Here is a 19,693-nt window from a genome sequence, read left to right as displayed (position 1 = left end):
ACCACAAGAGGGCACCCTTTCTCTACTCTCCCTTGCCAGCTTTCAGGATAACACCAATACCCAGAACCTGGCAACCTGTGTGGTGTAGTGGTTAAGAGCGGTAGTCTCGTAATCTGGGGAACCGGGTTTGTGTCTCCGCTCCTCCACATGCAGCTGCTGGGTGACCTTGGGCTAGTCACACTTCTTTGAAGTCTCTCAGCCCCACTCACCTCACAGAGTGTTTGTTGTGGAGGAGGAAGGGAAAGGAGAATGTTAGCCGCTTTGAGACTCCTTAAAGGGGGTGAAAGGCGGGATATCAAATCCAAACTCTTCTTCTTCTTCTTCTTCTTCTTCTTCTTCTTCTTCTTCTTCTTCTGTAAGATAAGAATTAAAAGAGTATCTCTGATTGCCCTTCTCTCATCACCAAGCACATCTCAGCTGGCTCTCACACAGCTGGGATCAAGTGATCCTGACTCACAGGGTGAACATCTCTCAGATTCCATAGTTGTGACAAAACCATAATCTGATGAGGGTGGCTTTGCTGTCCCCAAAGCGTGAGTGGGGAGTCGCGTCCCCAGGAATCTACATGTACAGCAAAAACATCTGAAGAGAAGGAGCCTAGTTTCAATAAAAATTTATATGGGGGGGGGGATGAAGATAAGGAGCCTTCATTCTTTGTTTAATGATTTCAGCAGCCTGATTCATGTGCTATAAGACCTCATCTGCACTGTTAAAACAGTAGCACACCACTTTAAAGGGTCATGATTTTCCCCAAAGAATCCCAGAAACTGTGGTAAGGTGTTGTTAAAGGTAAAAAGGTAAAGGTACCCCTGCCCGTACGGGCCAGTCTTGACAGACTCTGGGGTTGTGCGCCCATCTCACTCAAGAGGCCGGGGGCCAGCGCTGTCCGGAGACACTTCCGGGTCACGTGGCCAGCGTGACATTGCTGCTCTGGCGAGCCAGAGCCGCACACGGAAACGCCGTTTACCTTCCCCCTGGTAAGCAGTCCCTATTTATCTACTTGCACCCGGGGGTGCTTTCGAACTGCTAGGTTGGCAGGCGCTGGGACCGAGCAGCGGGAGCGCACCCCGCTGCGGGGATTCGAACCGCCAACCTTTCGATCGGCAAGCCCTAGGCGCTGAGGCTTTTACCCACAGCGCCACCCGCGTCCCTTTTTGTTGTTGTTGTTGTTGTTGTTGTTGTTGTTAGGAGACCATTATTCTCCTCCAAGAGCTACAATTCCCTAAGTTCCTTGGGAAGAGGGATTGACTGTTGACGTATTATGTGAATTGTAGCTCTGAGAGAGGGAATAGGGGTCTCTTAACAACCTTGAATTTTCAGGTAAAAAATTGAGTAACCTAGCTAAGTAGAATTGACAGATTCATCCATCCTCTACAAACTGGGTGTGTGTATCAACCACCAAGCATCTTTGGGCTTGCAGATCAGAAGGTCAGCGGTTTGAATCCGTACAATGGTGGTGAGCTCCTGTTGCTCTGTCCCAGCTCCTGCCAACCTAGCAGTTCAAAAGCACACCAGTGCAAGTAGGTAAATAGGTACCACTGTGACGAGAAGGTAAACAGCATTTCCATGAGCTCTGGTACTTGTCACAATGTCCTGTTGCACCAGAAGCAGTTGTTGTTGTTGTTGTTCTAATTTATATACCACCCTATACTTGGAGGTCTCAGGGCGGTTCACAGAATAAAATCAAAATAGAAAACCACAAAATACATAATCAAAAAACAACAACCCAATAACCCTCCCCCCAAAAATACACATTTTAAAAGGGCATAGGATCCTCACAACATTTAAAGTAAGACAATCAACAAACCTAAACAGGAGCCACTCATTGGAAAGGCCATGATCTCAGAAATATTTGCAGCAATATTTATTGGCAACCAAATTGGCCTGTGCTTTTCTGATACAAAAACAAAAATTGCTTTGAAAGAAGAGTGGGAGGGGAAAATTAGCTTTGGTTGTTGAGCAGATGTCTTGCTGGCAACATGACCTGGAAAGCTGTCTGTGGACAAATGCTGGCTCCCTTGGCCTGAAAAGCGAGATGAGTGCCACACCCCATATTCGCCTTTGACTGGACTTAACCATCCGGGGGTCCTTTACCTTTACCTTACTGACTGCTATCTGTTTATCATGTAAAAATATTTCTCTCCGCAGGTTCTTTTGTATCTCAAGAAACAAGAAGCAATTAAAGCCCCCCACTGCAGGATCCCCCCCCCCCCCGATGAAATATGCAGTCCGAGGACCAAGTCGTAGTGAACTCAGTAAGCCTTGCTTCCGAGTAAACATATGCAGGACCAGGCTTCAAAGCATACTGGCTGCCTTTTGATCAAATTAAATGTCTGTGTTTGCATTTTGGCTTAATGAAATGTCAGGTTAACTTCCCTCCTAATGAAATGTCCACATTTTCAAGCAGATGGCAAACACACCTCCTTAATGTCACAAGAGGTTTGGCTTCTGACTTCCTGCAAATAGTAATCGAGGGTGAGACTCTTAAGCGCTCACAGCCTGCTACAATGCGACCCGAGAGGGAGAATTTCTTTAGAATTACTATAATTATTATTTTACAACTTTGGCTTTTTTCACTTTGGCTTTAAAAGTAATGGATGAAATGGATGAAAAATGGCCACTGAAACGAAATAGCTCTTCTATTGGCAGGGCAGCTGACCATCAGGCAAAATTTGGTTAGGATATGTTACACATTTTTTGGGGGGGGGGGCAAACCTCAGCTGGCTGGAGAACTGCATTGCAAAATTCTGGTACGTGCAAATTTCAATGCCTAGTTCTGTTTCGGTTCACAGATTGTCCTGGAAAGTGTGAATTTGACAGATTCGTCCTTAAATGCATACCAAATTGAATTTCCCTTCCCTGGCTGTTGAGCATGTTCTTCCCTGGCTGTTGAGCATGTTCCCCACATACCTAATGGAGCTCTTTGGTATGCTAAGTGTGCAGCGTACAGCCAGTGAACCTGGCTAGAGAATAGACTTTACCTGTTGCAACCACACAGAGAGAGATACCTTGAAAGTAATAAAAAATAACAAAATAATTGTTGGAAGTGTGTAACTTGGATAGAATTGTTTCTAGTTCTAACCTAGTTAATTTTGCTCCTTTGCTCTTCGAGGGTAGTTCCAAGGCCACCTCTCATCTTGAGGTCCAAGAGAGAAGTGTGAGAAGGAGGAGGAAGTTGTAAACAGGATGCAACCATAAGACATATCAGTCTAACATCAAAGAGATAGGGAGGTCAGCTGAGAGGTTAAAGGCACAGGGACAGTCTGGGAATCTGGAGGTCCCTCACTCTGTCTTTGGTTCCCAAATACAGAGGAACACCTCATTTCAACAATTATAAAAAAATGATTCAGAAACCATTTGGAGTTTTTCATCTATGGAGACACTGCATCATTTAGATGTTTATTTAAAAAGCACATAAAACCCACAAACTTTGAAGAGGAAACACCATACATAAACAGGAAACCATAAAGCACATGGAAACAATATAGCAACCTTATTTGTTAATTTGAAAGGCAATATCCTACCTATGGCTTATCGATTGCATTTTACTGTTTAGATTGTATAGATTTTACTGTATAGATGGCATTTTATTGTTTTCCCCTGATATTTGTTGTTTAGGACCCAGAAACTCTCATATTCTCTGCAAGAGTTCTGTTCAAATGAACCCCTATGTTTTCCCACCCACCTTCTCCCAACAGAGCTTCTTTAAACTCATGTGCAATTCCAGAAATGTAAGTAGCTTCACTTCTGCAATTATAGACATAACTCTAGTAAAAGTACATTTCCTCCTTCACTGAATTCTTGCTTGCTTTGCACACATGTGGCTATCAGCCCTATTTCCTTGCACTTAGCATTGGTCTACAGTCCAACACAAGATTAACCCTGGAAGCTGGTCCATTAGGTCACTGCCGTACCAGCCACAGTGTGCCCTCAGCCAGCCCCCACATGCCTGCCTTCTTGCAGTTAGTCCAGAGGGTGGCACTGACCACCAGCTTCCTCCTCCTTAGTCTCAGTGTTGCCTCTTGTAGAACTCATCAGGGAGGTGGATGGAAACAACACTAGACTTATCTGGCTCTAGTTGTCATTGGCTCTGGTGCCACCTACTGTTCGGCTCCTGCCTTACACCCTAACAGCCCCAATAAGCACCAGCCACTATGTTTAAACCCAAAGGGGATGCCTTGCTCAATGGATGCTGCACAACATGGTCCCAAACTTTTGAAAAGGATACCATTTTCTGTCTACTAAAAGCTGTACTCTAGAGTAGGGATGGGAAGATATGTCAGTTTTAGTTTTCTAAGTTTATTGTTTTTCCAGTCTTAAATTCAGTTCTCCACATTTCGCAGCAATTTGCGACTCACTCAAAAAAAATCCTAATGCAAATTCATCACTCTTTTAGAGCTAATTTCTCCTGATAAAAATAATGTTTGCTTCAACTCGCTTGTGGAAACAACTCAGAGGTTATTAAGAAGAAAAACGATAACAAGAAGAAGATTGGAAGATGGGACTTGTGAACATCAAAGCAGCAGAAATATGAGATGATTGGACCCTTACGGAGCTCGAATCATGGGTACCCCCAACAAAAAAATTAAAAAAATTCGGTAAAATATTTGGATTTTATTATATGTATTGGTATAATTTGGATTAATTAATGTGACATGATTGGATTGTTAAATGGAAAACTTAATAAAAATTATTTATATATAAAAAAATCTCCTGATAAACACTTTTGTTTTTTGGCACGCAACTTTTACTAATATTTACATTTCTGCAAGCACTTTCACCTGGTAAAATGCACTTTGGTATGTTATTTTCTCCAGCATGTCCATTTCTATCAACACTTTCCCCAAATATATGCATTTTTTAAAAAACCATTGGTTGGAGAACTGAATTGCAAAATTCAGGTAAGAGTGGCGTTTGAAGGAAAGCTGTGTTTTGGTTTGAATATTGTTTTGGAAAGTGCAAAATTGATCAAATTTTCTTATGTGCATTGAATTGAATTTCTCCTTTATCTCTACTCTAGAGCACTTAGTTTTTGTATTTGATGCCTTTCTACTCCTCTTTTCCACCTTGGAGCAGCAGCCAAAGATTTAAAATAAAGTAGCCTAGGACCTGCCGATCGTATGGTCGGCGGTTCGAATCCCCACGGCGGGGTGAGCTCCCGTCTTCGGTCCCAGCTCCTGCCCACCTAGCAGTTCGAAAGCACAATTAAGTGCAAGTAGATAAATAGGTACCGCTTTATAGCGGGAAGGTAAACAGCGTTTCCGTGTGCTGCGCTGGTGCTGGCTTGCCAGAGCAGCTTTGTCACACTGGCCACATGACCCGGAAGTGTCTCCGGACAGCACTGGCCCCCGGCCTCTTAAGTAAGATGGGCACACAACCCTAGTCGGACACGACTGGCCCGTACGGGCAGGGGTAACTTTACCTTTACCTTAGCCAGGCCCTAATTAGCTTCTAATTAGAAATTGCACCAATCCATACACCTTCAGTCCACTTTCTCTCCTGGGAATCTTAGGAGTAAACATTCATTACACAGTTGCTGAATCTACAGCTCTAATTTTTAAAACACTAAACTAGTACCAGTCACACACGAAAGCCAATAGCAGCAGATCCAACTCTTATTTTAAGCACAAAGCCAACCATATACACCATCATGTGCAAATAAACCATATTATTTTATTTTTAATTTATTTCCTATAATATTCACATAGTTTCCACTCCAGAAGACCGCTTCCAACCAAGGTGGCCAGATAAGGACAAGACAGGCATTTGTTAGGTTAAGATAGACAACACTAGGCAATATTCTGTAGAGTGCAAAAATATTGTAAAATGGCTTTTCAGTATAGTTACAAGGCCAAAATCCCCTGAGTGAGCACGTTCCCCTTTCTGAACACACACACATTTATTCTATAGACAAATGTATTCTGCTGCAGAACCTTCAATTATAGTTAGCTGGCTGGTAAAATAGCCTGTGAGGATACTATCAGACCAACTAGTATGATGTTGTGATTAGATCTCCTGCATTAAAGAAATAAATAAAGACAAATTCAGCTCCTTGAGGATGGGGTTATAGATCTGTATCAGTGTTTGGAGGATTTTCTCTTCTCAATCTATACACCCTCCTCTTCTATCCTACCATCTCCCCGGTTGAAGTTAGCCCCAGGACACAGGCCAAGAAAGGTATCAGAAGAGCTACATGCCCACCTGGTTTCTCAGTAGGTACAAAGCAGACACAGTCAATTGGGAAATGACCCTTAAGAGGGCCACAAATGGAATAACAGTGAGGAGCAAAATTATGACTATTTTGGTGACTGATACAGTCCTTGTACAGCTGTTCCAGAACGTTGAGGGCGTCATCTGATCAGTCAACACATCAAGTGTCCAAGTGGAAGACTCACTGCTGGTTTTGGCATGGGAGTGAGGTGGTTCCCAAGCAAGGACCTCCTCTTACCTTCTTCCTGCTTAAGTGAGGGATAAAAGAGTACGGTCACCCAGATTTCTCCCATATTACAGCCATGATGTGCTTCTTTTTCGAAAGAAAGGGGGGGTCAATCAAGGTGGTCATCCAATAGACCAATCAGTACACAGAACTGAAATCAGATACTAATTCAGAGAAGGGAAGAGGAAGGTGGAGGAAGGCATAGACTCTGGGGGTAGAATGAAGGGGTAGACAAGGACAACTATAAAAAAGGAGACAGCATAATCTTTGTTCTGATACATAGGTCACCCCAAATGCAAGGTCCAACCCTATTAATTTATGATCTTACATTTCCACTTCTGCTCCAAAAGGCCAAGTTAGCTTAGCGCAACCTGTTTGCTAGTCCATAAATAGTTCTTAACTGTTTGGAAACATTTGCCACAAAGGCGGGGTGGGGGTGGGGAATCAATGGCATTCTTTCCAAGAAAGTAACCATTGTATTGCATTTTGCCTCAGTGCAAGCAGCCCAATGAAACAGGGGTGCAATTAATGCAGCCCAAGTGATAAAAATAAAAATAATAAATAGAATGACTGACTCATTAAAACTAGTTGGATATTTTTTTAAGCAATTAATTTTTTTATCTTTACCTTCTCTGATAAAAATTTAAAAACAGCATTTTTTAAAAAAAGAAGAAAATCCGTATGTTCTTTATATTAAAAATAAAATACAAAACATCAACACATACACAAATATATTCAGCCTTTTAGTTTCAGTCTTCTTTTTTATCAGAGACACTGACAATGGAATGGTCATCATCACTGGCCTGAGGACAAACTTTATTCCTTGGCACCGAAGCAATTTCTGAAACTGGGGTTTTCACAGTCGGCGTGCTGCAAGTAAATTCTGTCTCTGGAAATATTTGGCAACGCTGTAGCTCGAGGTATGTTGTGAACAGTTTGGCGTATTCAGGATGTTTCAGAGCAAAATCCTTGAACTCTTCTGAAAATTGAGAAGCACAAGAAGTTATTTCTAACACTGGGGGAGTTTGGGCATTGCGTTAAACCATAGCTTTAGAATGAGCTTCTACTTTTGCTGAAGTGCACCTCATCATGTCGTCTGGACTGATAACCTGTGGTTTGACTGAGACTAGCCAACTTCAAAACACGTACTGGGAAATTGGATTGAACCAACCACAGTTTAAACCAACCACAGTTAATATTAAACCACAGTGTTAGGTTCAGACAAAAGTCTACTGTCCAAGTTTCCATGTCAGGGTAAACTGGCTCCGTTCAGGAGCTCCAGTTAGGAGCTTCTGAGTGAAACCCATCTGAGTGACTGGGCCTTCCTTTTGGCACTAAATTCAAAAGCTGCTAATTGCAAGCTCTACTTGTTAAGGAACAATTGAGATTGCACTTGAAGTCTTCCAATTGTTTTTTTTCAGCCGCAGCTTTACCTCCCCCGACACCTGACTCCCCATGACATCAGATGTGGGGCAGCTAGGCTTGGCTAGGGGAGAAGCAGCCTTGCAGGGCAAATAAATACCTCTGAGAACCCCAATTTGGCCTGGAGGTTCCTCCCCCTTGCACTAAGGGTACGTCTAGATCAGCCTTTCTGTATCTGTGGGTCCTCAGATGTTGTTGAACTACAACTCCCATCACCCCTAGCTAGCAAGGCCAGAGCTCAGGGATGATGGGAGTTGTAGTCCAACAACATCTGGGGACCCACAGGTTGAGAACCGCTGGTCTAGATAGACCATTTACTGCACATTCAATCTGAGTTGTTTGCAAGGAGATTAGACGCCACTGGCTCTTTAAAGAGCCTTCATTCTCATTTGCTTGAAGTGAGGTTAGATGACGTTGCGGGTGTTGCCCCCACACTTTCCAGAGCCATTTCCCCACCACTTTCCATGTCACAAAAAGTTGAATCTTTAGCGAAAGGGAGTTGGTTGCTCAATACCACCAAAACCACTCTAAATGTACGACTTGAATGCCACCTGAAAAGAGCAACAGACTGGAAGTGCTGGAACCGTGATATCCGAAAATGATAGTTAATTACAACTTTTAGGGGGCACCATACTTACAACAATAAATGCTTAGAGTTACACTACAGATGTAAAAGGAGGTCCACCTTGTTGAGCTATCATTGGTTTCTGAACAGAAATACTGGGACTGTAGGCAAAACCTAAGGATTCACCCAGTCAACTTGGCATCCTCAGGTCCAGGCAACAATTCCCAAGGAAGCAATTACACTTTAGGCTTGGCGACACTTACCATAGGAGAGCTTTTTAGAGTTGTCAGCGTCTATTTCCTTGAACAGATTAGAAACGTCGAGGCTAGGAAGCCCAAGCGCTGAACGCATAATTAAGCTAAATTCGTCTTCGTTTATGATGCCATCTTCATCGACGTCAAAGAGCTGGAGAAAAGAGGCACGTGCTGATGTTTCGCAGTGGGAACTGTTGTTACATTGGGAACAGCCAAAAGGGCTTTACAGTTAAATAAGTCAAGGGAATTACAGAGGAACCCTAAACAGATGGAGGGTGGTGGCATGGCACATCAAGGGAGGGTTAGGAATTTGAGCAAACCATACATCACTGTGTAAAGTAATGTGAGATGGGCACTCTTGATAAGGCTGCAGTTTAGATAAAGAGACTAGATCAACGGACTAGATAAATATAAGCATTTGCTAATTCATTTAATGCATGAGCTTTCTTGAAATGAATCATTTAATCAATAAGATAAATATTTTACAAAAGAAATTAAAGGAAAACAATGCCATATAGAGGCATTAGGCATTTTCTATTTCATCAGGAAACTCTGGCTGTATCTACACACTGCAGCTTCTGTGCAATAATTTAAATTTTAACCCCCCCCCCTAGTTTGCAGCAATCTATCTGTTATATACTGAGTTGAATAGGATCCAAAAGGCAGCAGTCTGATTGGTCCTAGAACAATAGGATTCAGAATGCAGCTGAATAAAGAGCTTGAAATCCACTCTCGATTCCGAATATATTTCACTATCTTTTTAAAAATATTAAACCTATTGACAATAATGGCCATGGCTACTCTACTAAGTCCATTGATTTCAATGGGCCTACTCTGAGCAGCACTTTGTTAGAGCCTGCCCCCCCAATGGATTTTGAAAGTTTATATGTATAGCGGAACTCTTTTTTGGGGAGTTAAGATGCTAAGCTTGAGGACTTACCTGAAATGCCATTCGAATGGTCTGTTCTGTGTTAGCAGGGTTGCAAACCACGGACAAACCAATAACATACTCTCTGAAGTCTATGGTACCATCTCCATTCTGTAAGAAATGCAGGGCAACATTCAAAGGGTATGTGCTGTTCTCCCCTCCCTGACATTGTTGGGCCACATTCACAGCATACATTCAAAGCACTATGATGCCGCTCTAATCAGCCATGGCTTCCCCCAAAGGACTATGGAAACTAGTTTGTTGAGGGTGCTGAGAGTTGTTAGGGGACCCTTATTCCCCTCACAGAGCTACAGTTCCAAAAAAATGATCAACCACCAATTCATCTTCACAGCGAATTCTACTTGTCACACCACACCCTGCAGAACATCACAGGGCTGTGACACAAAAATGGGTGTTTTCTGCTGTTGCCCCTCTTCTGTGGAATGCCCTCCCCTCTGTTATAAACATAAAACGGCAACCACCGGCTGGTTAGACATCTTGTGATGATTTATCTTTTCATTCAGGCTTTCCCTGACCCATAAGATTGGACTGCTGAATATCTTTTGGGTCTTATACATTTCTTAGGGTTGCCATATTTCAAGGGGTAAAAAATATGGACACAAAAAGTTTTAGAGCATTTTTAGGACAATTGCGCCCATGCCAGAGCCTGAACCAGAGCTGCTGGTGCATGCACACACACACATAACCAAAATCCTAGACATTTGCTTTAAAATGTGAAATTCTCCCCAGATGTGCATGAAGGACCCCCAAAAGAGGACATGTCTGGGAATTCCCAGACGTATGGCAACTGTAACATTTCTGCTTATTTTGCTTTAATATGTATGTATGTATGTATGTATTTATTTATTTATTTATTTATCTTACAAAATATATCCTTTATGTAAACATTTACATGTGGTGTGTGTGTGTGTGTGTGTGTGTGTGTGTGTGTGTGTGTGTATGCACCCACACACAATATGCTAGTGTAAGGAGCAGGCTCCATTTCAAGCCACTGGCTATATCATCTGAAAGAGGCTGGCATACCAGCCCTCAGGAGACTGGCCAGTTTCCAGACTTTAAGGCAGAGGAAGGGATGGGCTCTGCCTTAAAAGAATGGAATGTTTGCAAACTGGAATTAGCACATTTAACTGCCTCCCTCCCACCCCAATATGCATCCTCAGTAAGGGGAGAAAAAAGTATTTCTACTCTTGGGAGCGGGGAGAGAACAGGCTTGCAAAGACAAATAAAAGTTATTGTATTTGTTAATGAAGCAATGATCACAAGCCTAGATTAGTATTTTCTCTTCTTTTCTGCCTCCTGTACTAAAAATAAAGGATGGATTTTTAGCATACTGGTACTAGTGTGTTGAGTTGGCATCAAAAGTCGATGTTGATAGATACCTGCCAAACCCCTTTTGCCATTACCATCATGGAATAATTAGTCAATTTTAGTTTCTCCTATTTCCAGTCTTAAAGTGAAATTCTCCGCACCACTGCAGCAATCTGCAAATTTCCTTTTCAAAAACCTTCTAGAAATTCACCAGCATTTAGTGTGAATTTCTCCTGGTAAACATGCAGTTTTAACTAATATACACATTTCTGACAGGCAATGGAATAATAAAATGCAATTTTGTGTGTTATCTTCAATAATGCTTGCATTTTTATGTCCTCATGGATGCAAATATGAAAGTTGCAAGGGAAAGTATGCAGAAAATGCCCAGTGAAGCTTCATAAGCTAAAGAGAGGTTAACTATCAAAACTGCAAACACAATGAACCTTCATTCCTCCTATATGCATATAAATGTAAGGCAACTGTCACGCTGTAGTTCACCTGCCTGCCAAAAGGTGGCAGGCAGGTGAGAAAGCAAGCTGTGTGGGTAGGAGGAGGCCCGGGTGGGCATTTTAACAGAAAGGGGGACTCACTTCAAAGAGTGATATGGCAAACTGCTCTCTGAATCTTGCCCCTCTCCTTTAGAAAGGGGTGGGGTTGCAGCAAGTGGTCGGGGGAGGGCTTGAAGTGAGGTATTAGGGGATAGGCAAGGGGTGGGTGATGTGTAAATGGAAGTGAGTTGACAAAGAGCTTGGTGGGCAGGCAGGGTTGGCAATTGGAGTGAGAAGTAATCATAATTAAAATGATTTTGAGTGTTGTTGCTTTTAGCACCTTTGATAGAGCAAACATACATTTGGAACTTCCTAGAGATGGAGTGCCTGTTGCGAAGACAGCTAAGTCAGTGATTATCCCCCCACTCTGCCATCACCTACTTTTCCAGTTCCAAATGGCCCCCTCCTAAAACAGCTCCTCTTTACGAAAAGAAAAGAAAAATAGCCAGCAAGGATTGGCTGTGCACATCATACAATGTTTACAGAGGCCCTCTCAGGCCAGCTGCAGCTATTCAAATAACACCATTCCAAAAACCAATATGAAGAACAACGGACATGGTAGGGCGTTCCCACTTAGGGTGGGGAGATGAGCCATGCCAAAAATAGGTGTCTGGGTTTCTTAATTTGAGAAAGGGCTTGCCAAGAAAATATGAATCATCTCTGCACACTCCGTTTACTAAACACGCAAACACCTGGGTTTAGGTCTGAAAAAGAAAAGGAGGGGAGCCAGGATTCAACATAAAGTCAGAACTGGTAACATGGTGGAAACATGAAGAGGTGGTTTTAGAAGAGGTGCAAACCTGGGGCATGTACAAGAAAGGGAGAAGAGAAGTTACAATGTGGAGTTCAGTGTTCTCTCTCTGTGTGTGTTCTATCTGTCTGTGCACCTCTTTTCCTTCTCCCCCATCCTCAAAGGTAGAAGGTCATTGCGATGCCAATGTGGTGCCATGGAGAAAGGACCTGGTTTGGTATAAGGCACCTGGCTTCCTTTGTTCATATATGGATAAGGCTATAGCTCAGTGGCAGAGCATCTCTGCATGCAGAAGGTGAAAGATGCAATGCCCAGCATCTCACATTGACCTACTGCAAGTCACTCTGCATGAAGCTGCCCTTGAAGGCAATTTGGAAACTTCGACGGGTTCACAATGCAGCGACCAGGTTACCAGCTGAGGTCTCATTGACGGCTCCTGTTTCGAAAACAGCTGCAAGAGGCATGATCACAGGTCAAGGACAGATTTCTGTCAGGTGTAAAACAACAGAGGAGGGTGCAAAGCAGAGCTGGGGAAGGGTGAGAGTCCTGAGGGCCAGAAATAATGGTCTGGGGGGCCACATGCATCTCCCAGGACCAAAGGTTCCCCAGTTCTGGTTTAAAGTAAGAAAGCATTAAGAAGAAATGAGGTATCCCCCAGAGATCTGAAGCCCTGGGCTCTATTCCACTATAAACATCAACGAGGGTTTCCCCACGCCCTCCCAGTTTTCAAGTTATTGCATTGCTGAGTGCAAAAGTAAGTTTCTCTCTCACACACCCCTCCCTGGGTCATACCAAGCTGCAACATGATCAAATAAATGGCAGAAATCTCTTTCTTTGTTGTTATGATCCAAGTTTATTTGCCCCTATTTTCACCCCTTCATGGCTATGAATTAGCCAAATATCTACTTTGTCAGTGCTTGCTTGGGATTCAAATGTGCCCTTGGGCAAAACGACGCAAAACACCAAACAAAAAGCTATGGACTACAACTTTGCTCAGCTTGCAACTCGCTCTCCCCCCAGTACCCATTCCTGTGTCTAAGTTTACAGCATTCCAGCTAACAGCGGACTTGAGTGGCCGAGTGCCAGTCACGTTTCAGAAGAGGAACAGCACCACCCAAAAACAAACTAACGAATATAGAATGATGAGGTGTCTGTTGGGGGGGGGGGGAGAGAAATGAAAATGGGAGGTGGCATGGGAATGGGAACTGGTCTCCACAAGCCCCTGATGGTGTACAGTAAACTTCTGCAGAGGGGAAAAAATTGAGGAGGATTTCGGGGAGGGGGCAGGGGTTCTGCCCTGCACCATACAGCGATGCATTTTGCTGCACTATAACTATAAATCAAAGACACCCCACACCCTTCAACACATGATTGCTGCTTGTGAAAGCAACAGTCTTCTATGCCCAATTTAGACACTTTTTAAAATACGCAGTTTTGGTCCTAGACACAAGTACAGCTTACACAAGCGAAGTGTATCCATGCTCCCGAAATGATAAACAATGCATTTCTAAAATACACCAGCCATTTTCATTATTTAAACAAAAGCACTTAAAGGAAAACGGTGCAAATCATAGACAACAAAGCTAAAATGAGCACCTTGAGTAAAGCCAGATGTAAGTGTACAACCTCCCCTACCTTGCCTATCTCCCTGGCAAGCCTAAAATGTAGCAATGGCATGAGAGAGTCAGCCTCACTTCCAGAAAGGAACAGAGTCCAGTTATGTAACTAAAAAGTAGCGCTTGCAGCCTGAAGCTGGGAATGAGTGCCAGATTCTCCTCCCTGCCCCTTGGGTTGCTTTCAAGAGTACATGGTCAACTGCAGCCAGTCCTGGATGTTCATCTGGACTTTGCCATCACCAGCCCTGTCCAGGGACTTGAAGGCTCGGAACATGCCATCCAGGCGCACCAGGCAGCTGATGAAGTTGTTGAAATCCATGCTGCCATCTTCATCGGCGTAACGGCGGATGATCAGTGCGTAGATCTGCTCGTGCAAGTGGAAGCCGGCAGCCTTGAAGGCGTCAGGCAGCCGGGCCATTTCGATGGTCCCCGCCGGGCCCATGTGCTGCTTGAAGACGCACTGCCACTTCTTGATGTTGTTCCACAGGTATCTGAACTGGTAGAAGTCCAGCTTGCCGGTGGTGTCGCTGTCCATGACGGACACCATGCTCCGGCAGGTGTCCAGGCTGAAGCCTCCACCTTTCAGGTCCTGGTGCCTGGCCATCACCTTGTTGAGGATTTCCATCAGCTCTGTGGGGCACACCTCCATGTCGTCGCCAGCCAGCTGGGCAAAGAGGCGGCGGAACTGGCGCATCTCCTCACTCTCGTTGGCTTCCACATTTGCAAAATGGCTGCGGGGGGTCGGCGGCGGCTCAGGAGTGTACTGAGCTGCCGCTTCGCTGATGAGGTTGACGATTCCCCCGACGATCCCCACAATGTTCCCCGCTTTGTTTCCGCCACCTCCTCCTCCTCCTGCCAAGAGCCCCCCGAGGCCTCTCACCAGGGCTCCCCCAGCACCACCTCCGCCTCCAAGGCCTTTCATGAGGGCTCCGCCAGCACCGCCGCCACCTCCTCCTGCAATGCTTCTCAGAAGGGCTCCGCCAGCACCACCACCACCTCCTCCAGCTCCTGCAATGCTTCTCAGAAGGGCTCCTCCAGCGCTACTGCCACCACTGCCACCACCGCCACCGGTAGCAGTGTCCAACAAAGCCTGAACGAGGAACATGGCGAAGACTCGGAGAGACCCAAGCACCTTCCAAAAAGCTCCGAGGGCGTCTGAGGAGAGCACAGTTGGGTGTGCGCTACAAGAGCAACTGATCTGTCAAAGCAATTACCGCCTGCCATGCCCATACATGTCGTCTTTCACAGCTGGAATCCATGGGTGTTGCAGGACTCCGCCCTCTGCTGCACATGAACAAAGGCAGCTGCTTCTCACAGTGCATTGGCAGTTGCAAACCCTTTCCCCAGAGACGCCAGACTCTTTTTAACCTCATTCCCCGTGCCTCCTTCCTTGCACTGATTCTATGCTGTCCCCCGCTCACCCAGCAATGCATCATCTTTCACCAAAAGAATTTGGATTCTTTTTTTTAAAAAAAAAAAAAAAGACTCCATGAGGATTGAATTACAAGCACAGCTTCTGCAGGAAGGATTATGGAGGGAGTTGGGGAGCATGCTTACCCTGTCAAATAGGGCAAACAGCTGTTCGAGAGCATCGGAGATGGGCAGCTTCAGGTAGTTGGCAAACTCCTCGATTCCAATCCTGCCCCCCTTGGAGGTGCTGGCGATCATAGCAAACTGGTCCAACTGCTCTCTGACGCTGTCCCATTTTAGACTATTGAAAGGGAAGAAAGAGTCCAGAGGCCCCACTTGCCATTAGTACAGGCCACTGAGAGCTCAAAAGTAATAGAATAGTAGCAAAGTAGCGTGCTCCTGTTCACGCCTACAGCCAGCCAACCAGCCAGACCCATTCCATGCTCCATTCCATTCCATCCCCCCTTCACCTTATGGTTCTGTCTCCCCCTTCCTACAGTCAGCCAGCATCCCATGGCCACTAAACACACTCAATCCTGCTTGAGCTGTTTTGGATTATCCCCCTGCCCCATTATTTCCCTTGTACACCTGCCAACCCTGGAGTTCTTTATTGTGCATGGATGGATTAGCTACCCAAGGAGCCACATTTGAGTTTGCTATCCATATGCAGCAGGGACAGGGAGACCTGTGGCCTTCCAGATGTTGGATACAAGCAGAGCATCTTTCAAGTCAAGCATCCGACAGCCAACAAATCTTGCATCCGAATCAAGCAAAAGCAAAGCACTTACTTCAGTTTCTTGCTGATTTTGGTGAATTCCACCAATCCTGCCTCCATGGGCAAGGTCAGCTGTCCGGCCGAGATCATCAGGCGGCAGTCTTCGTACGTGTGGTCCGTAGTGGCCACATCCAAAGCCCTGAAATTAAACATATGTATGACACCACTTTAGAAGGTAAGCTCATCTTCTTGTTCTAGGCAAAGTAAAAGAACTGGCTATATAAACTAGCGCTATGCTGAAAGATTTCGCCATATTTCAGTTGGTTGTTTGCCATCAATGAATGAGAAACAAAACTGCATTGAAAAATCATCAAAGAGAGTGAAAATTTTGGTGACCTCCTCTTGAGTGTGATGCAGGGCCCTTGATGTGCTCATGTTTCCTTTCAAGGCGGCTGAGGAATGTTTGATCCACGTGACCCGGAAGTGTCTCCGGACAGCGCTGGCCCCTGGCCTCTTAAGTGAGATGGGCGCACAACCCCAGAGTCTGTCAAGACTGGCCCGTACGGGCAGGGGTACCTTTACCTTTACCTTTTATATTTAAAGCACGGTGCCATGTAAAACAGTCGTGGCTCCCCCCCCCCCCCCCAGAATTCTGGGAGCTGTAGTTGTTAAGGGTGCTGACAGTAAGGAGACCTCTCTGTGAGTGACCCAGAGAGAAGGGATTTGGCCTAGGAAGAGTCGTGAGGGTTGGATAGAGAGGGTTGAAGAGTCTGGAGCTCTCCACCAATTATGTAGTGGCACTCACACAGGCTGGAAAGATTCAAGCCTGATATAATTTTACACCAGTCACCTGCCGCCTTAAGGTAACCTTGCAAAAGGATTGCCACGTCACCTTGCCATTTTGTTACGGACTCCACTGGCAAAAAGGACTGGATCCTTCTTTTCTTCCTCGGATGGAATGTAGACTGGAAGAAACTGAAATAATAATAAAAATGCAGTTACACAAGCCTGTAGAGTCTTAATAACCTGGGTAGGTTTTATTTCAGGACTACTAAAGGGCTCCGCCAGCACCACCACCACCTCCTCCTCCTCCTGCAATACTTCTCAGAAAGGCTCCTCCAGCGCTACCACCACCACCAGATTTGATTTTGAATCCATTTATTTCAACAGATCTAATGTATGTCAATTGTTGGTTATCACCTGTATATCTATTTATGTATGCATATATCAAATCTATAAATGGGTCTATATCATACCACTTTAAGCAGTCACAACTTCCCCTGAAGCATCCTGGGAGCTGTAGTTTGCTAATCCTCACAGAGCTACAATTTCCAGAGTGGTATAACAATCAACCCCTCCCCCCTCCAGGAGCTCTGGAAATTGTAGCTCTGGGGTCCCCTAGCAACTCTGAACACCCTTAACAAACCACATCTCCTAGGATTCTTTTGGGGAAGCCATGGCTGTTTCAGGTGGTATGATGCTGCTTCAAAAGTATAGTGCAGATTGGGCCTCTCTGTGTGTATGCGTCCATGCAATATACAAACTTGATGAAATCTGCTAGGGAAGATAAGCAGGTCTGCCAGTAGATGGCAGCACATCCATATATATTAAAAAAGCAAAATGCTCAATGGCAAGAATTAGCTGCACTAAAAACCTCTGTAACCAGTGCTCCCCCCCCCAAAAAAAAATGTTTAGGGGTACTGTCATTTTCCTACTCATATTGAAATACTGCCCCTCAATGAGGCCAAACTTAGATTCACAAAATGTTTAGGGGTATGCGTACCCCCAGAAAAAAGCACTGTCTGTAACTATACATAGTTCTTTAAATTGTTGCATTTCTTCTTTTTTGAGAGTGCACACACACAAAGAATGGGATGGCTACTTCAACACAGTCATGGCACAAGCCGTTTTAGGAAGTTAGCATTGATTTCAATGTGTGGGCTAGGAGCAGGGTTAGGCTTCCCCTTTCCCCATACAGCTATACTGGACATGGGGATATCAGGAGTGCAGGCTGGGGCAGAGGATGTGCAACAGTGAGGGCAGGCTAGCTGGCATGGCGCTGACCCCAGCATGTGTCCATGTCAAGACATGATCTACTATTTGAAGGTGGCTGCATAGTCTCTCTTATCAATAAGCAAGGCCTGGATTCACAAAATGGATATACGTTTTCTTCCTATATACATAAAAAGGTAAGGCTGTCGTTGTGCAGCTCGCAATGGAAGATTTTTAGTGCATCGTCAGAATTCCGCTTTGCATGAAGCCACAGTAGGGGAAGGGAACAAAAGACGAGGCTGGTTTTAAAATGGTGGTTTTAAACAACAGCAGAGGGTTGAATAAAGCAGGGGTGAAGGGACACAGCAGACCTGTGAGGCTATAGGGGGAGCTTGAAGAAGCAGTGGGGATGTGAGGGGGTTGGGTTAGGTATAAAGGGAGGGGGTTATGTCTTGGGAGGAGGTGGGCTTTTGGTGCAGGGGTTAGTGAGCAATGCAAGTAGGGATGGTGGCCCCAAGCACTACAATAAAAGTGGTAAAAAAACCCCCCGGAATATAGACTTCCGGTCGGCGCCAGCGCTTAATGGCGGTCCGAGCCTCGAGCTCCGAGGCAGGACTGCTTCGCTAGTTCGGGTCTTACCCGCTACGGCAAGCGGGGGACCCCTAAAATCACAGGCGCGGAGCCTGTGAACAAAGGAGATTCGGTGGGCACCTTTTGCGCCCCCCGGCACTGTGAAGGAGCCTTTTTAAAGGCTTCTGAGCGGCATCGGGGTAAGCGCGGTGCTGAGAGTCGTCACCCAGCTAGCGGAGTGAAGCCGCGTTGCCATGAACGGAGAGCGCCGATTCCTTCCTGCAATTGGAATTTGACCACAGCACCCGTGAGTAAGACTGAAAAAGTAACGGGACATTAAATTAGAAATTTGGCTGAAAACGGGAAAGGCATAAATTAAGGAAGTCTGCCTTCCCGGAGCTGCATGAGAGACAAAGCAACGAAAATCAAGCTGCATTTGAAGGGAACCTTTCTATTTTTTTAAGCTGTCAAACTGACATCGGACTTAAACTTCCCCCCAGATTGGCAGGAGAAGGGGGGAAGGGATTGGGACATTGTTAACCTGCTGGAAAATTACTGGAAAATTAAGACCTTCCATTGCCAAACCCCCCCAGGTCGGGCTGCCCAAATAAGACACCGGGATGTGGACTGTCAAACCTTGCAAAGTGGGGTTTTGTTTGTAACAAAGTTACTGGACCTCAGATTTACCCTTTTGTATTTTGGCAACATAGAAGATAGAGACGTTACGGTTTGGATATTGGAAACTACTGGCTACTGTTATACTTCCTTGCTTCTTTGTTTTTCTTTCTCCTTGCCACTTGGATACAATTGAATGCTCCCTCTAGAGGGTTTTAAGTGAAATTGTTGCACTTGGAAAAGTAACAGTGGGATTTTCCACTTGGAAATCAACTCTGTGAAAACGACCTTGAGGATATGAGTGCCCCTACAGAAGAGATAGTAACAAGGCAGAAAGCAAAACAATCCCACAAGAAAAGGGGCTCTATATCAGGAACTGTATCAGCTGCACAGGAAAAAACATCAGCTTCTATGGATCCTATGACTCAGGCACTACTTAAAATAAATCAATCCCTGGAAGCATTGACAAAGCTATCGACAGAGAATTCTAAAAAATTAACAGAGTTGACAACAAGACTGGATGTGAATACAGCCAGTGT

The 19,693-nt window shown here is 44.9% G+C and overlaps 2 protein-coding genes across 3 annotated transcripts in view; both read right to left on the bottom strand.

The window, feature by feature from the left end:
- Positions 1–5,653: 5,653 nt before the first annotated feature.
- The window catches only part of LPCAT2 (lysophosphatidylcholine acyltransferase 2), a 40,345-nt gene continuing 26,305 nt past the window's right edge, over positions 5,654–19,693 (bottom strand). The window contains exons 9-14 of the mRNA XM_079988824.1: positions 16,870–16,952; positions 16,051–16,176; positions 15,410–15,563; positions 9,618–9,716; positions 8,687–8,828; positions 5,654–7,415 (exon numbers count right to left, since the gene is read on the bottom strand). Of these exons, the coding sequence (XP_079844950.1) occupies positions 7,186–7,415; positions 8,687–8,828; positions 9,618–9,716; positions 15,410–15,563; positions 16,051–16,176; positions 16,870–16,952 (834 nt within the window). The 3' untranslated portion in view covers positions 5,654–7,185. The remainder of the gene's footprint in view (positions 7,416–8,686; positions 8,829–9,617; positions 9,717–15,409; positions 15,564–16,050; positions 16,177–16,869; positions 16,953–19,693) is intronic.
- On the bottom strand, positions 13,066–15,255 carry CAPNS2 (calpain small subunit 2). Of its 2 annotated transcripts, XM_079988908.1 has the most exons (2): positions 14,903–15,255; positions 13,066–14,848 (listed from the first exon to the last, which is right to left on the bottom strand). In XM_079988908.1, exons 1-2 carry the CDS (start codon positions 14,955–14,957, stop codon positions 14,034–14,036), a joined length of 870 nt encoding a protein of 289 aa, XP_079845034.1. In that variant the 5' UTR covers positions 14,958–15,255; the 3' UTR covers positions 13,066–14,033. The 2 variants fall into 2 exon arrangements, with proteins under 2 accessions (XP_079845034.1, XP_079845033.1); XM_079988907.1 differs by having other exon boundaries at positions 13,066–15,255.

Source organism: Podarcis cretensis, assembly GCF_951804945.1.
Source record: "Podarcis cretensis genome assembly, chromosome: 8".
NCBI classification, from domain to species: Eukaryota; Metazoa; Chordata; class Lepidosauria; order Squamata; family Lacertidae; genus Podarcis; species Podarcis cretensis.
This window is presented reverse-complemented; position numbering and strand designations above follow the sequence as displayed.